Genomic DNA, 24,150 nt, shown 5'->3' with positions numbered 1-24,150 from the left:
CAGATCTATGGAGAAGGGAGAATTTTATGACCAAAGAAGAACTAGAGAACATTATGAAATGTAAAATGGTTGATTTTGATTATATTAAATTAGAAATTTTTTGCACAAACAAAACCAAAGCAACCAAGATTACAAGGGAAGCACAAAGTTAGGAAACAATTTTTACAATTGATGTTGGGGGGAGGGAGATAATGAATTCTATTTTAGGACAGTTTGAGATGCATATAAAATATCTAGTTCAAAATGTTCAAAAGGCAACACAGGATAAAAACTTAGGAAGGAGATGGGGACTGATTTATAAATTTGAGAGTCATATGCATAGATTTGATAACTGAAGCCATGATTGCTAAGGAGATCATTAAGGGATAAAGTACAGTAGCAGAAAAACGTTCACAATAAAATCTTGGGAAGAACACAGTCAGTGGCCATGACATGGATGAAGATCCAGCAAAGGAAACTGAAAAAGAGTGATCACTCAAGCAAAAGAATCACCATGAGAGAATAGTCACAAAAACTCAAATAGAGAGTATTTAGGAGAATTTTATATTCAACAATGTCAAAGTTGAACATGGGTCATGAAAGATGAAGATTGAGAGGTCATTAGATTTGATAATTAAGAGATTACTGATAAACTTGAAGAAAGCAGATTCACTTAAATGATGAGATTGAAAGCTAGAATGCAGTAGGTTTAGAAGTTACAGGAGAAAAAAGTATTATGTAGTATAGCTAGCTTCTCAAGGAGTTCAGCTGCCTTTACAAATGGGGTTTTTAACCTGAGTCTGACTTCTTTTTTTCAGGATAGGGGGAATGTAACATTTTTAATAATTATAATTTTAACGTGATTGACTTCCTTTGTAACCCCATATATTTTATTTTATGCATTAAAAATTCCCATGTAATGGGTTTCATAGGCTTCATCAGATTGCTCATGTCTCCAAAATGGTTAAGAATCTCTGCTTTAAAGATATATGCTTAAAAAAGAGAAATTTTGAACTTTCAAAAAGCACTGAAACAAATAGGGTTTGTACTTTTGAAGTAATAGTTAAGCAAATATATTCAGAAAATCTTATATAGACCATAATATAAACACCAAACTTTTCCTCTTTCATAATATATTCCCTTTTGCTCACTCAAGTTCACCAACATGTGAAATACAATTTGGAAATTCATTAGTTCTAAAACAAATTTTCTAGAAGTGAAAAAGGAAAGGAGAGAAAAGACTTTACCGTAATCTCTGGATATTGGAGGCAACACCAGAAAGACGATATATTCCATCCACAATACCATATCTCTCAATGAATGCAGTACAGCTCTGAAGAACCTGGGGCACTAAAGAAATCATATTTTACATAAAGAATTAAAATAATAGCAAACAGTAATATGAACTCAAAGTGCCATAAGGATCATGAGTTTCATATACAAATTATAGTCTGTCCCAGGCAGAGAAGAAATATTTGGATTATGTCGTAATTGTTGTGCACTTCAGTTGGTGGTTATGTTTACTGCTGTTAAGCAAAATCAGTAACAAAACCCTGGATAATAAAGATATGTTGTATTTTGTAACATTTATGATTAAGGAGTGGGTTCCTACATGTTCATCAAGCTCTGACACCTCCTCTTTGTTTCTCTGCAGTAGTCTCATTTGTGTTATGTTATAATAGTAAGATGAACTGCTGCAATGCTGAGACCTTTTGGTTTCTATGTACATCAGGCAAAAAAGAAATATAGCTGTTACACAAAATTCTTCATAGGGCACCAAAAAAGATATCTGGTTGGATAGTTATCAGAAATAAAAAAAGAAAACAAAATGAGAGCATACAGTATAATTAACATTTGTAACAAAAGTTTTGAAACCTTCAGTCATTTATACTAATTTTAATTTTATTGAAAATATGCATTAACATATGAAAACATAAGACTAATAATAGAACATTAGCTAAATATTAAAACCTGAAACAGTTTACAAAAAGGTATAGTTCTTCACTTTTACAATGAGTAATACTTTTCGTGGTGTTTCTTAGAACAAGAGATTATATCATAAGGTCTATGAAGTCCTGGTTCTTCCACCAACTGTATGGCAACAACAAAAATAGTAATTCACATTTATATGGATAGTTAATTAAGGACTTTTCTCATAATGTCTGGATGAGTTAGATATTCCAAGTGTTGTTACCTTCATTTCAGATATAAGAAATCTGAACCTCAAGGAAGTTACATGACTTGCTGTGGTCACACAGTTAATAACTAGGAATACCAGAATTTGACCTCAAATGTTCTCACTCCAAGTCCAAAGTTCATTGCTCTAATGTACATTGTCATATAACTGAATCTGTTATTCCAATTAAATGCAGATGTCTAACTTCTCTGGACTAGAAGCATTTAAGGTAAATGGTCTTTAATTCATATTTAAATTTGCAAAGAAAAGAAATTAAAGTATACAGCTGAAACTAAAATTATAGCCCTAGTTACCTTTTATTAACTTTGCAATTCTACTGCCTGGATTCATTCTTCCTGGTACTCTGAATTACTTCTGTGAAGTAACAATCTGTCAAAGAAACCTATTTTCATAATTCTTTGCAGCATGATTAATAGTTATGGGATATTTTAGTTTCAATAAAAGTCATGCTTTTGAAATCTTGTTCTTCCTCAAGAAGTAAACTAAAAAAAATCTTCAGGAAATATAGGGATTGGGCACTTCCCTGAGGATAGCCTACTGAACCAATATAATAATAGCTGTTAGATAAGTAACACAAGATTATTTAGTATTACAATATTCTCTGTGAATGTCTTATCTACCTAGAGAGATAAGTGACTTATGATCATGTAACTGTACATACTTTACCTCACTGTATATAGTTTCTTAGGGCCATGGCACTGTATGTGTATGTGTGTGTGTGTGTGTGTATATATATATATATATATTTATACACACACACACACACACACACACACACACACACACACAGTAGAGGACACCTAAAAGGCCACTAACCGACAGTGTCAAATACCTCTCTGCCTTTTTTATACATTGCTTCTATTCATTACCAACAATCAGTACGTATATGTCATTAATTCAAATCAGGAGTCTATGAGCCCAGCATTTACCTTCAAAACCAGAATTCAGAAGGTGTTCCCCCAGGTCACAACCAAATACCCTTTCTTTCAGAATTCCCCGCTGCTTCAGTTTCTGTTTTGTTGGACGAGACTTCATGAATGTTCGTAAGAAGGTGATAAGCTTGCCGTGTTTTTTGGATACTGCAAAAACAACAATAAATTCTTAATTGTGATATAGGAAGATGCATTTTATAGAGGCCAACCACTAAACTCTATAGCTAGACATGGACAGTGATTTTTTTTTCCTGTAAAGAATCTGCAGCAGACTTCAGGGAGTAAATTGACTTGCTTTAGGAATGACAGCATGTTATCATTTATAATTGATTAGAACTTATGTATCATTCTTTACTTTCATCCCTGTTGACAGAATTTACAAAATTTATAGATATAACCATATCTAACAAAATATATATATATATATATATATATATATATAACCTCAATATGGCAATTATTTTTCCCAAATCTGTTCCTACTTCTAATTCCTTATTTGTTCCAGTGGTATCACAAAAATTATCTAGTAAGTCATATCCAAAACTTGTGCTATGTTTTTGCTTTTCCCTTTCCTTCTCCTTCACCTTTCAAATCAGTTCAGTTTCAAAGTCCAATTAATTCTATTCAGCCCAAATCTCGTTCTCGATATCTGCAGTATCCATTAGAAGGATAATGGACCTGGAGAAGTTACATTTGGAGAAGAATAAACTTACATAAGATGGGAATTATAGACATATCATCATAGATGTTCTTATTTATTAGGATTGCCATATGGAGAGGAGAACTGGACTAACTTTGACTGACCTTGTTTGGAAGGACAGAGGGAAATCAATAGAAGTCTAAGAGAAATAGAGTTAGGCTTGATGTAAGAAGAAGGAATACCAAACAAGTAGAAAATCCCCAGATGGCATGGGGTATTCTTAAAAGTATGTATTGGGGGGTAGCTAGGTGGCACAGTGGATAGAGCACCATCCCTGAAATCAGGAGAACCTGAATGTTCAAATCTGATCTCAGACAATTAACACTTCCTGCTGTGTGACTCTGGGCAAGTCACTTAACTCCAATTGCCTCAGCAAACAACAACAACAACATCAACAACAACAAACACTTGATTTCCTTCTTTATAAAGCTTCTGGATGACCAGAAGTCACTAGTAATGTAGAAAGTACTCATTCATTCAAAGAGCATTTATTAAATGCAGGATTGATTTAGAAGCACAGAGAATACTTATTTGGTCTAGGTAGATGCTATAGAGAAGGGATGAATTAGACAAATAGCCATAAATGGAAAGAAGATGGGTGTAAGAGATATGAAGATAACATCAACAAGATGGATATGAGGGAAAAATTGAGAATTACTTAAAAGTTATAAACTCTTGGTAACTGGAAAGGTGTGGTCCTCTCAATAGAATCAAAGAAGTTAGAAAAAATTTCAGAGAAATAAATTATGATTTGTTTTAGAACGTCTTCAATTTAAGATGCTTATGGGACAACCAGATGGAAATATCTAACAGGCAATTAGTGAAACAGGACAGAAACACAGGAAAGTTGTATGCACATGAAGGAGTCTTAGGGTCAGATTTAAAGCTGCAAGTGATCATAAGACATCTAGTAATTCACAGCATGTTACATATTGAGGAAACCAATGTCCAGGGAGAGAAAATGATTTGTTGAAAATGATCATTCGGATATAATCAGCAGCAAAAGCTGCTGTCCCATGTCCCCAAAAGGAACCCATGTCCTCTGACTAGAAATCCAGTTTTTTTCTCCTAATTCTCATCTCTGCATAGAAATACTAATTCATTCTGAAGGCTGATGATAATTGCTAGTGCAGCCTTGGATTAGATGGTCTTCGAGGTTTGTTTCAAATATTAGATTCTGTTTTCAGTTTCTGCATCCCAGTGCCTTCCTTTTAAGATTAACTCAAGTTTACCCTATATATTTCAGTCTCCTTCTTTGCTACAATTAATACATCACATTTGAACCACAGTAATATTTCTTATGGAATTTGATCATGTCAGAAGTATACAACAGTGAAAGAATGCTGGCTCTGAAGTTAGCTTGAGTTCAAGTTCCACTCGTGCTAACTTTTAATTTGTAGGATCTTAGGCAAGGCACTTGGACCACACTGAACCTTAGTTTCTTCATCTATAAATGTGGGAGTTGGAATAGAAAGTCTCTGAAGTCTCTTCTAGCTCCTTATCTGTGGTCCCCCCAAAATTCATTTTATTACTTCCTAACTTTGTATTGCTGCCTTTTGGAATTTTATCCATCACTCCTAGACCTAGGTCAAATGTCACTTCCTGCTCACCTAAATTAGAAATGGAATTTTCTACCCAGGAATAAACATAACACTTTTGTGTTTATTGTGATTTTTTTTGCATTATTATTTATATAGATGAATAAGTTCCATTAAAAAAGGCATTGATAACTTGTCTTATCTACCTTTGTATCCACCCTAGGGCTTAGGGGCTTTGCACAGAAAAGGGGAATAATAAATGTTTATTGATTTGAACTATAGTAACCAGTATTCAATTAAGTTAGGAAAGTAATCAATTTTTTAAAGTACACTCACAAATCCTAACATCAAAACAAGCACTTATTAAATGCCTATTGTGTTTCAGCCATTATGAGAAATTATTTCGTTAATTCAGTTGTACCCAATTCTCCATGACTCCATTTTCAGGATTTCTTGGTAAACTTACTGGAATAGTTTGCTAATTCCTTTCTTTTCCAACTCATTTTGCAGATGGGAAAACTGAGGTAAAGAGACAAAGTGGCTTCCCTAGAGTCACACAGCTAAAAAGTATAAGGTCAAATTTGGACTCAGGTCCCCATTACTCCAGTGCCTGAGCTATATCTATTGGCCATCTAACTGCTCACATGGTAAGTATTCAGGGTACAAAGATAAAAATGATACAGTCCTTCCTTTACAGTAGCTTATATTTTAAAGGGGGAAACAAATGTACACATATACAAAATAAATACATAGTAACAAGGAATGGGCACCAATTTGGAGTGAATAAGAAAAGGCTTGATGTAGAAAGTGGGGTCAAGTCAACAACCTATATGAAATGTTTACTATATGCTAGGCATGGTGCTAAACAATGAGAATATAAAGGCAAAAACAGTGCTTACTCTCAAGTAGCTCATGTGCTGCTAAGGAAGACAACATGTAAATAATTTATAAAAATACATATGTATAATAGACCCACATACATACAAACATGCATATATATATACATACACACACATACATGATACATACAAACTAAACTGGAAGTAATCATAGAAGGCAGGCACTAAAAACTTTTTTTTAATTTTTACCACTAAATGCTTTAACAAGAACATTGAACAAGTTCTGTCCTCACTAATATTCTATGAATTAAAGAGTACACTTTACAAATTCTAGACTTTCATTTTTATATCCCTAGTACACAGCAGAGTATGATACATAGAAAGTATTCAATAAATGTTTATCAATTAATTAATAAGGCAAGTTAGAGCAGGATTCTTTATCCACTGAAATATTATTACTACTGATAGTATAGTAGAGTATATGGGGAAAGTAAGAGAGAAAATGATTTTAAAGAGATTTAACAGTTATGATCTTACATGTAAAGTTATTCTTGTGTTCTGTCAATTTGTGCACTGAAACTAGATAATATATCAAAAATTAGATACTGTTTCATTACAAATACTAGAAACTTTCAGATAGCAAGTTATATAGTCTAACTCCAAATTCTGTAGTCTAAATTTCATATTCAAATATTACATGATAAAGGAATCTAAAAACTCTCTCATCCTTATCTGAACAGGGTGTGACCCATATGAAACTTGGCTCTTTCAAACCTAAACCAAAGCCTACAAAACCAGTTTTTCTGAAAGCTAAACACTTTTAAATGTAGCATAAAACAGTATCTTTAAGATAAATCTTTATAACACGAATAACGCGATTACAACAATCAGCTAAAAACATAAACCCAATAAGAATAAGCTGGACTTTGAAAAGAATGGTTGAAAGTACATACTCAAGAGAGGTTCTTTAGAATTACTGCTGAGTATTGGATAAAGTTTGCTTTATTTATGAAATTCTATAACACTTATAATCTTGAGCATCTTCCTTATTTCAATCTGTTCTCCCCCCAAAATTGAGAACATGACAATATTCTTCTTCCATTCCTTCACTGCTATTTCCACTCCCACCTCCCCCCCGCAAAAAAAAAAAAAACTATTTAAAAAATCTTTTCTAAATAACCTTTAAGTCTAGTATTTACTGTAAGAAATGATGATGAGAGCACATATGGCTAGATAATTAGGTTAAGGTTTAATGATATTGCTTTCATGCCCACAAAAGCTGGCTTCTACATCTTTTACATATTTTTCCTTTGTTATTTATCTCCAATTTACCCTGTATATATCTTAATTGTACATGGTTATTTCCATGTCAACTCCCCCATTAGAATGTGAGCTTCATTAGACAGAAATTCAACTAACATGCTGATTATATTATTTTGGGTTTTTTTTAAAGCTATATATTACAGATTCACAGTTTCATATACATCCTCTTTTTTTCTATCTTTGCAGATATAAACATTCATATTAATAACAAATATAGAATAACAATAAATATTAAAAACAAAACAAAATTATATATACCAAATCAAGAATTAACCCCACTAATCTGAAAAAAATGCTTGAATATCAGAATTTCCTTTATTACAAATAAATATAGTTAAGTAAAACAAATTAACAAATTGGCGATATATGAAAATGCACATCTTATTTTGCACCTTTGGTCTAGTATTTCTGTGACAAGAAGCAGGAGTATATTTTAGCTTTAGTCTTTTTAAGTTATGAGTAGTTGCTCATTCTATAATCAGAGTTAAGTCTTGGAAGTCTGTTTTGCTATATATTGCTGTAGTCAAACTGGATATTATATTCCTGACGCTGTTTATTTCACTTTGCTTCCCAGGTTTCTCTAAATTCTTAACATATGGTGCTTCTTGCAAAATACAGTATCTATATTTTTATATATAATAATCCCTTCCTCAATTTCCACTAATTTAAGTTTCTCAAGAGTAGGATCTGCCTGATTTCATCTTCTTATACTATCATTGCTATCTCACCATGGCAGGTGTTTTATAAAGGCTTATACTGAAATGAATCTCAGACACTGGAGAATGTTATTCTTTGGCTCTTCTCTATCTTAGAACTACTTTCCAGGAAATCCTTTTCCCTAAACACCAAAGATAGACTTGTATACATTTGACACAGATTGAAGAGCAACATGGTTTTCTTTTTTTTTTTTTTTTTTTTTTTGGTCAATTGTTTGCTTTTATTTATCAAGATGAAAAGTTGTTTAATGTTTTTTGTTGTTGTTTTTTAAACAGGGATGACTAAGTGATATTACAAAAATTATTCAACAACTGGAAATGTCTTGAGCAATTCCAAGAGAAAATATAAGCATTATGAAAACTAGGGAGCTTCAGAGTCTGGTTGGTCCATGAAAAAAGGAGTGATGAACATACTTAAGAAAAAATCAGAGATAAATTAAAATAAGAAAAAATAGGGCTGGAAAGAATCTAAAAAGAAACAATAAATGATAAGAAAGAGGAAGATGAGATATTAGGAACAAATTAAAAGATTTTTATATTCATATTGGAGCAGGCTATATTCTTAACATAATGGGGTTAATGTTAGAAGATAGGGAGAAGGAAAAAAGGAAAGATAAATAGATATGTATAAAAAGCTGGACACATTAAAAAGCTGGAACAAGAGCACAGTCATTGCTTTGTAAAACTGTACAAAATATGAAATAGCTTTGAGCCTTGAATTTCAACTCTGTACTTTCAAATGGAAAAACTAAAAATTCAAAGCAAAAGGGCCTTATGTTTTCTTTGTAACGTAGTCATTTATTTGTTTAAATGCCCATTTTCAGTATATTTTTGTCGCATGGCATTCCCACCTTCACTTTTCCTTAATTGTTGTCTGGAATTTTAAATAAGCCACATAAAAAGATATTTACACCATATCATACAAGACACCTATGGTTGTTAATTTCAGATCAATCTATTTTTTCTTCAGTGTTGGAAAAAATTTTGCAATATGAGAAAAAATAAATTGGATGGAAGGTAAAGTATGTGTAATGTAAAAAAATTGGTTCAAGCATTTGATGTAGTAAAAAGAACACTAAATCTGGTCAGTATTACTGGGATTCTAGTTCCAGTGTGCTCACTGGCATATGTTTTTTAAATATACATGTCATCTTCTTAGGCTTTAATATACATGTCATCTTCTTAGGCTTTAGCCTACTTATCTGAAATATGTACATACTAGGTTAATTCATATCTGTGAAAAAATTATAGATTCAGAAGGAACTTCAGAAATTATGGAATACAATTCATACCTGTTCCACAAATACTTTTAAAATACTCTTAATAAGCAACTTCTTGTCTTCAGTTTTTTTCTTAAAAGCCCGAGGTGACACTTCATTATATCTCAAAGAAACCAATTTCACTTTTAGACAGCTATGATAATTAGAAAAGTTTCTTCTTATCAAGCCCCAAACTTGCCACTTAAGTTACTCCCACATATTGTTCCTAGTTCTGCTATTTAGGGACAAGCAAAAACAATCCCCTACCACCACCATATGTCAATTTTCCAAATTGAAAGTCAGATTGTAAGTCTCTCCCATAATATAATATTACAGATATGGACCTTTCATCTCTGAAAAAAATAGGATTCTGCAATTAGCATTTGTTAGTGTTCAAGTTTGTCCGATTCCTGACCTCATTTGAGGTTTATTGGCAAAGATATAGGAGTGATTTGCCATTTCCTTTTCTAGATCATTTTAGAAAAAAGAAACTGACACAAAACTAAGTAGGTTTTCCAGGCCTAGGCTAGTTAAGTCCCTGAGGTCAGATTTGAACTCACAGATGGGTTTTTCTGATTTCAGGTATAGTAGATTTGTTTACTAATAACAGACATGTGATTGTCCAAGGAAGAATGGAAAAATTAAGAATGAAAAACTAAACAATGTTTAGTTTTTTGGGAACTGGGAAGACAGAGAAGGACTATCATTTTTTTGGAAAAGAAGTATTTTGCTCTCCTCATTTTGGTCTACTTGGCTAGGACATATCTATCCATCCATCCATCTATCTATCTATCTATCTATCAAACATTTTAGGAGCAAACCAGGCTATATTTTTTTGCTACTGTTAAAAAATGAAATTATGTCTATAAATGACAAATTAGTGGTTAACCTATTGGATTTAGAGACTAGATGACTTAGGCTAAATTCCTTTTTCTAATACCTACTAGTGGTATGAATACAGGCAAGTTACTTACCATTATGAACTTCAGTTTTCTAATCATTAAACTGGAAATGATACCTGTTTATACTTTCTTTTTCAGAGGATATATTATGCACTTGGCAAATCTTAAAATACTGTGAAAGTATCAACTATTGTTATTATTACTATTAAATGGTATTAATGAGCATTACATCTATTTTAAATTCTACTCCGACTTTCAACTCTCTTTTTCTCACCTCATAAAAAGAAATCCAAACACTATTCCCCAATGGCTTCAAAATTTTATCTCTCTAATCAATATTACATGAAATTTTAAATACATATATATTTTTTTAAATATGAAAAACAGAAATGTATTTTGCCACAAGGATAAGATATAGTTCATGCTTCAGCAGACAGAAAATTGGGGTAGTAGGTTGAAAAACTTTGGTAGGAATGAGTTGAACTGGACATCCCTATTTACTACTTGCTGAAAGCATAAGATTTTCAAGTGCACTTTTAAAAATAAGTCATTAATCAAGGTCCAAAAATAATGTTTAAATTATAAAACTTTTATTTAATACTAGTGAGCAAAAATGTCCTATAGCTCACAGAAGATAATCTTATCATAGGCTAACAACATAGTAGAAAGCACAGCAACCAAGAATATTATAAATCTGGAGTAATGTGCATTTAAAATGTGGTTAATTGGGACCATAAAAGATATGTGATATTTAAGACAATATCTACTACTCTTTTTAAAAGTCACATATTAGATATGCTTTAAGTGAAAGCTGGAAAGACTGCTTATCTTCCAAAAGCCTCTAATTTTACAACTATTAAATTTTCTTCTAATAGAGAAGCAATTTTTTTTTTGGTGTTTCAAAGTTTAATATGTAATAGTTAACCTCCCTGCAATTCCAAAAAGAAAAACAGAAACAGAAAATTAAATATAAAAACAAATTAAAGTTTTCATCTATCTTTTATATGGCTAGGCCAATCCTTTATTTAGGGCAATGTGTGCAACCAACTCAATGAAATATTGCTGCAATTACAATACAAAATTTAAAAATTAAAATAAAATAAATATCTATATGTCATATAAATTGAATGTTATGACATTAAAATTATGTGCATTTATAAAAAGGTATATTTTAAAACATACTTTATTGTACCTCATGTCATATCCTAGGCAACTGCTACTTCTTAGTCTGGTCTCTCATATGCTTGCTCAATAAAAATGTTAAGCATCTAAAGTATATTTTTTTGGTGCAGAGTATGAATATTTTAATGATAAAGTTTATTTTCACTATACATTTTTATAAACACATCATTTATATCTTATTTTAGTGCTCAGAAAGGCTCCAGGTCAGTGACAATAGAGAAACAGAATGCTTTGGCCACTCTAGAAATGGTCATCAAATAATTCAGTCCAGCAGATATTAAGAAAAGAACACTGTTCGTACAGTTTTATAGTCCTTTGGGCATAGTTCCAAATTGCTTTCCAGAATGATTTGAAACTATGCCCAAAGGGCTATAAAACTGTGCACACCCTTTGCTCTAGCAATACCACTACTGGGTCTGTATCATAAAAAGATCATAAAAAGGGAAAAGGATTCACATATGCAAAAAAAGTTTGCAGCAGCTCTTTTAGTAGGGGCAAGAAATTGAAACGAGGGGACGTCCATCAATTGGGGAATGGCTGAATAAACTGTGGCACATGAATGCAATGGAATACTATTGTTCTATAAGAAATACCGAGCAAGCTGATTTTAGAAAAGCTTAGACTTACATGAATTTATGCTGAATGAAGTGAGCAGAGCTAGGAGAACATGGTACATGGTTAACAACAGGATTGTGTGATGAGCAACTATGATAGACTTAATTCTCAGCAAATCCAAAAACAATTCCAATGGAGTTTTGAAGGAAAGTACCATCTAGATCCAGAGAAAGAACTATAGAGATTGAATGCAGATCAAAGCATACTATTTTTCCCTTTTTTGGGTAGTTTTTTCCCTTTTGTTCTGATTTTTCTTGCACAATATGACCAATATAGGAATATATTTAACATGATTATACATGTATACTTATATCAGATTGCCTGCTCTCTTGGGGAAAAGGAAGGGAAGGAAGAAAAGGAGAAAAAATTTGGAACTCAAAATCTTAAAAAAATAAATGTTTAAAACTATCTTTACATGTAGATGGAAAAAATAAAATACTATTAAGTGAAAAAAAAAGAAAAGATTAGTGTAGGAGAAACAAAATTTTAGTAATTCAGAGGGCATTGAGCTTCTATCCTAAAATTAGTCTAGCTACAATATTAGAACTTTGGGGTGAGGTCAAGTATTGAAAAAACAATGATTGTTTAGGGTATGGAAAAGGAAATATATAATGTCATTCCCCCAAACTAATATCATTATTTATATAACCTGTTTAACCATTAATCAGAAGAATAGATTCGAAGGCAAAGGACCAGGGTTAAAGTCTATTGTTATTTTCAGGATTACTGCAGGTTAGCTGCTTCTAAACTGGAAGTACATCAACAATGTATAAGCTTAATCCCCAAACTGACTGGCAATGATGCTTTATCTTGCTCCCTTTTTATGACCTGAATTGATTCACTCTACCTTGATGGCCCTCTACCCACTGAAGCTTACCATATTGGTATATAACTAAAGACAGAAAATTCTCATTTTTTTTTTTTATGTGCTACACAGCCTCAGAATCACCCATTACTATTGCTATTGGAAAATGTTCGGGTGGATTACATGAGTTCAGGACTTCTGTGTTGCAGCAGTACTAAAATCAAATGGATTTTTCTTTACAAAAACTGACCATACATTACAGCATTAAAAACCTCCCCTCAAGTGAAGGAAAGCAGAAATACTTGGCATCTTTTTAATGAACACAATACAAAAAAAAAAAAAAATCAATAAAAGGCTACTGAAGAAAGGATTACAAATGGACTGGAGACTAAATAAGTTTTTTTAAAAAAAAATTAGTGAGTCAAAGAACAAAGTACAAAAACAAAAGATAATTTAATTAAGTTAATGAATATTCAGTCAATATAGTAAAACTTCCTGAATGGAGACAAAACAGTTCTAGGGGAAATTTATTCGCTCCAAAAATTTTTATTAACAAAACAGTACAAATACAAATCAATGAAATGGACAAGGAACTAAAAAAATAATAAAACCACCCTAAAATGGATTTTAAAAATACCAAGATAGAAATTATGAAAATCAAAAAAGAAATGAACAAATTTTATAGAAAAAATTGAACTAAAACCAGGAGCTATTTTTTTTTCAGGGGTAGGATTAATAGGGGAATTAGCTAATTTTATTTTTAAAAAGAGGAAAACCAAATCATTAATATCTAAAATTAAAAAGAATTCACAATAAATTAAGAAATAAAGGAATTATGATGAAAATATTTTGCCTAATTAAATGTTCAACAAAAACCTGACAATTTAAATAAAATGGATTCATAAAAACATGAAATTCCATGGTTAACAGAACAAGAAATAAAGAATTTACAACTCAATTTATAAATCAATGAATAACACAATATCAGCAAATTAAACTATTTCATTTTTTATGAACTAATTCAATCATTCTATAGAGCAATGAAACTATGCTGAAAGGACTATAAAACTAAGCATATCTTTTGACCTAGAAATCAAAGGATATTTGATTTTTACTAGATCTCTATGCCAAAAAGAGATTTTAAAAAAGAAAAGGACCTATATATACAAAAATATTACACTTCTTTTCTGGTGACAACAAATATGAAAACTATTCAGCTTCAGTTTGGGCTTATTCAAGCAAAAAAAAAAAAAAAAACACCCCAAAGTAGTAGACAAAGACCTCTATGATTAAATGAATTTATAAGTAAATTTATTAGACTTTCAAAGAATAATTAATTTTAACATAATAGAAACAATCTGAAAAATTCAGAAAAAAAAGATTCCTACTAAATTTCTTCTGTGATACAAATATGGTCTTGATACCTCAAAACAGAGGGGTAAAAGCTAATAGACTAATATTTCTAATGAAAGCTGATGTAAAAATATATAAATTAAAATATTGGCAAAAAAAAACCTATAGGATGATTTCAAGATAATACAGAATGATTAGGTAAGATTTATACCAGAAATGCAGGGCTGATTCATTATTAGAAAAGTAACATTATTTAAAAAAAAAAAAACATTAATAATGAGAACAAAAATAATGATTAACATGTTGAAAAAGTTTTTCAATAAATTACTTAGTAATCTATTTTCCCCAGTCACCTTGTAAAAACAATTTTTAACATTCATTTTTAAAAGTTGAGTTCTAAATTCTCTCCTTTCCTTTCCACCTCCCATTTCCCATTGAGAAGAGAAGCAATTTAATATAGCTTATACACCTGCACACACACAAAACATTTCTATATTAGTCATATCGTAAAAGAAAACACAGACAAAAAGAAACCCTCAAGAAAAATAAAGTAATAAAAGTATGCTTCAATTTGTATTCAGACACTATCAGTTCCCTCTCTTGGGATGGATAGCATTTTTTATCTTAAGTCTTTCAGAGTTGTCTTAGAACACTATTGCTGGAGAATAGCAAAGTCATTCTCAGTTGATCATCTTCACAATATTGCTATTACTTTGTACATAGGACATTTCACTTTGCATCAGTTCACATAAATCTTTCCAAGTTTTTCTGAGAGCATCTGATTATAATTTCAATAACCCAATAGTATTCCATAATAATCACATACCACAATTTGGTCAGTTATACCCTAATTGACGGGCATCCCCTCATTTTTTCTCTTCATGGTCACCAGAAAAGAAGTGCTATAAATATTTTTGTTTAAATAGATCCTTTTCTTTTTTAAAATCTTTTTTGACATAGAGAGCAAGTAGAAATCAAATGACCTTTGATTTCTAGGTCAAAAGATATGCATAGTTTTATAGCCCTTTGAGCATAATTTCACATTGCTTTATAAAGTGACTGAAATAGTTCACAATACCAACATTACATTAATGTTTCATTTTTTCTACATTCCCTCTAACACTTTTAATTTTCCTTTTCTGTCTTACCACATTTAATAGGTATTAAGTGGTGCCACAGATTCATTTTGATTTTCATTTTTCCAATTTGTCATATAGCTACAGATAGTTTTGATTACTTCATTTGAAAACAGTTCATATTGAGGGTGGAGCCAAGATGTCAGAGAGGACACAGGTATCTTCCTAAACTCTCCTTTTCCCTCAATCAATTTTAACGAAATTCAGCCTCAGAATTAGTGCTTGACTGCATATTGGGAGAATCCACAAATATTGAGAGTACAACACATTACCAACTGAAGATAATCTTGTAATTCACCAGAAAACGCCTGTTTTTGCTCACACACGGGGAAAGGCTTGGAGACACAAATTAGGCCAAGGACAGACTCAGGAAGGCAGTGAGAGCACACTGAGCAGACCAGAGTGGGGTGGGGTGTGGTCTCTGCTGACAGAAAATCTGCCAGGAGAACTTTAGCCCAGTGTGACAATGAGCTATCATACCAAAATGTGTGGGATGCAGCCAAATCAGTAATAAGGGAAAATTTTATATCTCTAGAGGCCTACTTGCCTAAAATAGAAAAAGAGTAAAAATCAATGAATTAGGCCTGCAACTAAAAAGCTAGAAAAAGAGCAAATGAACCCTCCCCAAAATCAAACACTAAACTTGAGATTCTAAAATAAAAGGAGAGATCAATAAAATTGAAAATTAAAAAATGGATTAATAAATAAAACTAGGAATTGATTTTATGAAAAAATCAACAAAATAAAGCCTTGATAAATCTGATTAGAAAAAGAAAAAGAGGAAAATCAAATAGTCTTAAAAATGAAAAGGGAGAAATTTCCACTAATGAAGAGGAAACTAGAGCAATAATCAGGAGTTACTTTGCCCAACTTTATGCCAATAAATTTGATAACTTAAATGAAATGGATGAGTACCTTCAAAAATATAGCTTGACCAGATTAATTAGAGGAAGAAGAAAATTGGTTAAATAGTCCCAATTTAGAAAAAGAAATATAAAAAGCTATTAATCAACTCCCTAAAAAAATATCCCCAGGACGGACCACATGGATTTACATGTGAATTCTACTAAACATTTAAAGAACAATTAACTTTAATGCTATATAAACTATTTGACAAAACAGGGAATGAAGGAGTCCTACCAAATTCCTTTTATGACACAGACATAGTACAGATACCTAAACCAGGTAGGACAAAAACAGAGAAAGAAAATTATAGACTAATCTCCCTAATGAACATCAATGCAAAAATCTTAAATAAAATAGCAAAAAGATTACAGAAAATCATCCCCAGGATAATACACTGTCACCAAGTAGGATTATACCAAGAATGCAGGGCTGGTTCAATGTTAGGAAAACTAATAGCATAATTGGTTGTATCAACAACCAAATTAACAAAAACCATATGATCATCTCAATAGATACAGAAAAAGCATTTGATAAAATCCAACATTCATTCCTATTAAAAAACACTAGAGTATAGGGTACTTTTTCTTAAAATAGTCAGTAGTATATATTAAAAACAGTTAGTAAGCATCATATGTAATGGGGATAAAGTGGAACCATCCCCAATAAGATCAGGAGTGAAACAAGGTTGCCCACTATCACAATTATTATTCAATATTGTATTAGAAATGCTAGCTTTGGCAATAAGAGATGAGAAAGAGATTAAAGGAATTAGAGTAGGTAATGAGGAAACCAAATTATCACTCTTTGCAAATGATATGATGGTATACTTAGAGAACTCCAGAGATTCTACTAAAAAGCTATTAGAAATAATCCACAACTTTAGCAAAGTTGCAGGATATAAATGAAGCCACATAAATCATCAGCATTTTTATACATCACTTACAAAATCCAACAGGCAAGAGATATAAAGAGAAACTCCATTTAAAGTAACTGTTGATAGTCATAAAATATTTGGGAATCTATCTGACAAGGGAAAGTCAGGAATTATATGAGCAAAACTACAAAATACTTTCCCACACAAAGTCAGATCTAAACAATTGGAAAAATATTAAGTGCTCCTGGATAGGTCGAGTGAATATAATAAATGTGACTAATCTATTAGTATAAATAAACTAATCTATTTATTTAGTGCTATACCAATCAGATTGCCAAGAAACTATTTTAATGACCTAGAAAAAATAGCAACATAATTCATTTGGAAGAATAAAAGGTCAATAATTTCAAGGGAACTAATAAAAAAAAAATCAAATGAAGGTGGCCTAACTGTACCTATCTAAAACTAATATTATAAAGCAGTGGTCACCAAAACCATTTGGTACTGGCTAACAGACTACTTGATCAGTGGAACAGATTAGATTCAAAGGACAAAATAGTCAATAACGATTTGTCAAACCAAAAGTGTTTGACCAACCCAAAGACCCCAGCTTTTGGGAGCAGAATTCATTATTTGACCAAAATTACTGGGAAAACTGGAAATTAGTATGGCAAAAAATAGGCATTGACCTAAACATAACATCATACACCAAGGTAAGATCAAAATGGATCCATGATCTACCCATAAAGAATGTGATTATACATAAATTAGAAGAACATAGGATAGTTTGCCTCTCAGACTTGTAGAGGAGAAAGGAATTTGTGACCAAAGCAGTAGAGGTCATTATTGATCACAAAATATAAATTTTCAATTATATTAAGTTAAAAAGCTTTTGTACAAATAAAACTAATTAAATTAGAAGGGAAGCAATACACTGGGAAAACATTTTTACAACTAAAGGTTCTACTAAAGGCCTCATCTCCAAAATACGTAGAGAATTGACTCTAATTTATAAGAAATCAAGCCATTCTCCAATTGATTAAATGGTCAAAGGATGTGAACAATTCTCAGATGAAGAAACTGAAACTATTTCTAGCCATATGAAAAGATGCTCCAAATCAATATTGATCAGAGAAATGCAAATTAAGACAACTCTGAGATACCACTACACACTGTCAGATTGGCTAAGATGACAGGAAAAAATAATGATGATTGTTGGAGGGGATGCAGGAAAACTGGGACATTGATGCATTGTTGATGGAGTTGTCAACAGATCCAACCATTCTGGAGAGCAATTTGGAACTGTACTCAAAAAGTTATCAAACTGTGCATACCTTTTGATCTAGCAGTGTTACTAGTGGGAGTATATCCCAAAGAGATATTAAAGAAGGGAAAGGGACCTGTATGTGCATAAATACTTGTGGCAGCCCTTTTCATAGTGGCTAGAAACTAGAAATTGAATGGATGCCCATCAGTTGGAGAATGGCTGAATAAATTGTGGTATATTAATGTTATGGAACATTATTGTTCTGTAAGAAATGACCAGCAGGATGAATACAGAAAGGCTTGGAGACACATGCATGAACTGATGCTAAGTGAAATGAGCAGAACCAGGAGATATATACTTCAACAACAATACTGTATGACGATCAATTCTGATGGATATGGCTCTCTTCAAATCAGTTCCATTTGTTCAATAATGAAGAGAATCAATAATGAAGAGAACCAGCTACACCCAGCAAAAGAACTATGGGAAATGAGTATAAGCCACAATATAGCATTTCTACTCCCTCTGTTTTTGTCTACTTGCATTTTTTATTTCCTTCTCCTTTATTTTTACCTTATTTCTAAGTCTGACTTTTCTTGTGCAGCAAAATAACTGTATGGATATGTATACATATATTGTACTGAACATATGCTTTAACATATTTAACATGATTGGAACTACCTGCCATCTAGGGAAGGGGGTAGAGGGAAGGAGGGGAAAAGTTGAAACAGCTTAAAAATTATACATGCATATGTTTTGTATATAAAAAGCTCTAATAAAAAATACCAATAAAAATAATAAAAAAAGAAAATTGTTCATATCTTTTGATCATTTATCAGCTAGAGAAATAGCTCTTATCTTTAAAAATTTGAGTCAGTTCTCTATGTATATGAAAAATGAGGCCTTTATCACAGAAACTTGCTTCAAGAATTTTTTTCCATAGTTGCTAACTTTGGGTCTGTCATATCACTCCTGTTTTTAATAAATTCTAATGGCTCCCTTATTACCTGCAGGATCAAGTTTAAAATTTTCTACTTTACTTTAAAGCTCTTTACAAATTCACTTCTTCCTACCTTTGTAATCTTACAATTTCTCCTCTACATGTGTTCTGTAATTCAGTGGCAGTAATCTTTTTATTGTTTCTTGCACAAGAAATCCATCTTCTCACTCTACGCATTTATTTTCCCTCACTGTCTCCCAGAACCTGGAGTTTACCTCCTGGCTTCTTTTAAGTCTCTACTAAATTTACCCTTGTGCAAAAAGTTTTTAGTAGTGCTTATTCTTAGGGCCTTCCCCAATTTATTCCATATTTATCTTATTTGTACATAATTGTTTTCATGTTATCTCCCTATTATATCGTGCGCTCTTTGAGAACAGGGACTAGGCTTTGAGTGTCTGGGATTTGGTTTTGTTGTTGTTTTGCTATTCTTTGCATCCTCAGAACTTTGTATAGTGCTTGGCACATAATAGGTTATTAATTTTTATTTACTGACTAAAACAGGAAAAAAAAACACAAATCCTTGATGATGTGATAAAAATAGATTTAACAATAATTTCATTCTTCCAATCCACAAAACTATGAAGAATTTTCCTATTTTTAGGACCACAGATTCAGAATTGGAAGGAATATAAGAGATTATCTATTTCAAAGCCTCAACTTAAAGCCAGCCAAATTGAGGGCCAGTGACTTGCCTATATAGTTACACAGATTGTTAAGTCACAGTCAAGTACTCTAATTCTAAATCCAAGGCTCTTCCTACCAAACACTGTCACTCCTGCTGAAAAAAAACCTTAATGAATTCTTTTTTTGCTTATATAGTGCAAACTCCAAAATCTGAAATATAAAGCCCTCCATGATCAGACTTCAACCCACCATTTTTCTCTTTTGTTTTGTTACCCACTTCATATTATGTGTATAGTGGACATATCTTGACATTTATTGTACAATATAAGCTTTCTGAGATCAAGAAATATGGATTTTTTTCTCCTTTGTATTTTCAGTTCGTGCAGTACTTTATATATTATAGGCAAATAATAAATGTTCATTGAATCTTAGTTCAGCCCTATAAATGAGGAGGATCTAGTCACATATAGTCATTAATGAATTACCTGTTCGTATAATTTTTGTCCTAGGATTTTGTTTTCTTATATAGTTGTTTGCTTCTACTATCCAATTGTAATTTTTAAGAAGTTGTTTTCTTCACTGATGTTTTATACCTACTTTATCATTTGGTCAATTCCAATTTTTAAGGAGTTATCACTAAAGTATTTTTGTACCTCTTACCAGACTGTTAATTCTTTTTCCATAATTTCATAACTGTTCTCATTTCTTTTCTCATTTTTTCTTTATTGCTCTTATTTAATTAAAATTTTTTTCCTCTTAAAACAATCTTGTTAGCTCTTCTTGGAATTCTTATTGGATTTGTGTCTAGTCTGCACATTTCTCTAAGGCTTTTCTTGTGATATTTTCTTTTTTTTTTTTTTTTTTTTTTTTACATTATAACAATTATATATTTATTACATATTATATGTAAAACATTGTTATATGTTTATAAAAAGAATAGTAAGTTGTACATAATAGATTTGCAGTTTCATGCATAATCATCTTTTTATTATACTATATATATTTACTATATATACTATATATCATACTATTATAATATTATGCTATTATATATACACTATTATTTATTATACTATGACAGTTTTAGTCTATAAATTGAAAATAAAAAATTAAGAATATAAGGTAGTTGAGAATAAGTATAATTTTGTTTTAAATTTTTTGTATTTGTAACATTTAGCATAGTGCCTAGTACCAGTAAGCTCACTCTCTCTCAGACTCCCTCTTTTGCCTTCTCTACATCTCTCATGTAAATCACATGCAGCCATCATTCCAGTACAAGTCCTTCTGGAATATTTCAATAGACTTCTTCTTTTTTTTTTTTTTTTTTTTTTTTTTTAATAGCCTTTTATTTACAGGATTTATACATGGGTAACTTTACAGCATTAACAATTGCCAAACCTCTTGTTCCAATTTTTCACCTCTTACCCTCCCCACCCCCTCCCCTAGATGGCAGGATGACCAGTAGATGTTAAATATATTAAAATATAACTTAGATACACAATAAGTATACATGACCAAAACATTATTTTGCTGTTCTTGTGATATTTTCAAGCTATTGTCTTCTTCTGAGCTTCTGTCTTGTTGAACTTCGCTGTCACCATAGTAACTTTTAATGGGCAGATTTTTTGTTGTTGTTTGCTCATTTTTTAGCCCATTTATTGACTCTGGACTTTATTTAGAGTTGGTCTCTGTTCACTTCTGGGAGTGGAGGGTAAAACATATAGTCTAAATTTCTATCCTGTATAAGCTCCCCATGGTTTTACAATTCAGTGGGTTCAAGTTTTTGAGATTTAAAGGTTGTTGAGAAAGGCAGTATAGTGCTACCAAACATTTCAATTTCAGAACTCAATCTTATCCTAGATTAGTAAAAACATTAAATTTGCCATTTTCCAAATGATAAATGGTCAAAGGATATGAACAATTTTCATATGAAGAAATTAAAGCCATTTCTAGTCATATGAAAAAATGTTCTAAATCACTATTGATTAGAAAAATGCAAATTAAATCAACTTTGAGGCACCTCATATCTCTCAGATTAGCTAAGATGACAGGAAAAGATAATGATAAATGTTGGAGGGGATATGAGAAAACTGGGACATTAATACATTGTTGGTGGAGTTGTGATCTGATCCAACCATTTTGGAGGTCAATTTGGAATTATGCCCAAAGAGCTATGAAACTGTGTATACCTCTGATACAGCAGCCTCTCTGAGTCTATATCCTAAAGAGATCATTTCCAAAGGGAAAAGGATTCGTATGTACAAAAATGTTTGTAACACAGAAATGGAAACTGAGTGGCTGCCCATAATTGGAGAATGGCTGAAAGTTATGGTATATGAATGCTATGGAATATTATGGTTCTATAAAAAACAATCAGCAGAATGACTTCAGAAAAATCTGAAGAAACTTACATGAACAGATGCTGAGTGAAGGGAGTAGAACCAAGAGAGCACTGTACACAATAACAACAAGATCATGTGATGATCAACCCTGATGGACATAACTCTGTTCAACAATGAAGTGATTTCAAGGCAATTGCAATAGACCTGGGAAGCAAAGAGCCATTCCCTTCCAGAGAGAGAAACATGAAGAGTGAAAGTAGATATAAGCGTAGTATTTTCATTGATTATTGTTGTTGTTTTGGGGGTTTTTTCTTTCTTATCTTTTTTCCCCTTTTGATCTTATTTTTCTCATACAGCATGGCAAATGTGGAAATATGTTTAAAGGAATTGCATATGTTTAACCTAAATTGAATTACCTACTGTCTAGGGCAAGGGAAGGAGAAAAAATTTGGAACATAAGGTTTTTCAAGGGCAAATGTTGAAAACTATTTTTGCATGTATTTTAAAAAAATAAAAAGCTTTTATTATTATTAAAACAGTATTTTTACACATGAATAATGGAAGCAAACCACTAATGTCCTACTAGAATCCCATATGAGAAAGTGGAGGTGATCCAGTATTCTAGAATCAAGCAAGTGGCTTAATGGAGAGAATACTGGGGTTGGAGTAAAGAAAACTATTCTGGGATAGTTTTATATATATATATATATATATGTGTGTGTGTGTGTGTGTATATATGTGTGTGTGTGTATATGAATTTCCAATAAAAATGCAAAAGGAAAAAAATCCAAACATGTGAAACAGCAGTTTCGTTTTTGTTCTTTAGTTAATTTTTGTGACATTGTCTTTAGATTTTTACAAAACATCTCAATTTACTATTATCTTTAAAAATATTTTTCTCCATTTTTATATTTTCCGCTTCTTGCTCATCATTAGACTTTGGGGGACATTTTATCATGGTTTGTCACGATTATATAAGATTGCCTAATTTTAACAACCACTGTTACAGTTGATGATTTATTTCAGAGTGCCCTTGAAAGTTTAATGTCTAAAGTACGAAATTTCAAGTCTCAGTTAAATAGAACTCATCTTAATATCAACTAGATTTTAACTGAAAAATGATGTATATTACATATAAGAATTATGGAATCTCAGAGTTGAAAAAAGCCCAATGAGTATCTAATGCAACATCCATCTGAATAAGAATCCTCTCTATTACATTCTTGTCATTTCCAGCCTCCAGCTGAAAACCTCCAGTGACATTGTCTGTTTGCTCTGAATGACAAGCATATTATTTTAAAAAAGATTTATTTAAATATTTAATTTATTATTAAATTACTTAAATTATTAAAATATTTAAAAAATATGTACATTAGAAACTATGGTGAGAAAAAATTACATTGTTTAAATGACAAATATAAACCTTAGAAGAATTAGGGCTCTTTAAGTTATTTTAAGTCACTAGATATAGTGTATCTAGTCCAATCTGTTCATTTGATAGATGAGGAAATAGAAGTTAAAGGTCATGGATTGATGGCAAAAAAAAAAAAAAAAAAAAGGCAATGATCATCAAGTCCATCTAATTTACAGATGAGAAAAATGATGTCTAGGAAGGTTATCCAAGATTAGCTCAGGTCTTCAAACCTCCAATTCAGAGTTCT

General features: G+C 31.6%; 1 protein-coding gene across 5 annotated transcripts in view; it reads right to left on the bottom strand.

Annotated features, from left to right (window-relative positions):
* Positions 1-24,150, bottom strand: part of ARHGAP32 (Rho GTPase activating protein 32) — a 368,512-nt gene that overhangs the window by 36,331 nt on the left and 308,031 nt on the right. For all 5 annotated transcript variants that reach the window (XM_031960907.1, XM_031960906.1, XM_031960908.1 and 2 more), the window contains 2 exons: positions 3,106-3,255; positions 1,227-1,329 (listed from right to left, as the gene is read on the bottom strand). In XM_031960907.1, the coding sequence (XP_031816767.1) occupies positions 1,227-1,329; positions 3,106-3,255 (253 nt within the window). The remainder of the gene's footprint in view (positions 1-1,226; positions 1,330-3,105; positions 3,256-24,150) is intronic.

Source organism: Sarcophilus harrisii, chromosome 3, assembly GCF_902635505.1.
Source record: "Sarcophilus harrisii chromosome 3, mSarHar1.11, whole genome shotgun sequence".
Lineage (NCBI taxonomy): Eukaryota > Metazoa > Chordata > Mammalia > Dasyuromorphia > Dasyuridae > Sarcophilus > Sarcophilus harrisii.
Note: the sequence above shows the minus strand (reverse complement) of the source record. Positions and strands in the feature narration are given on the sequence as shown.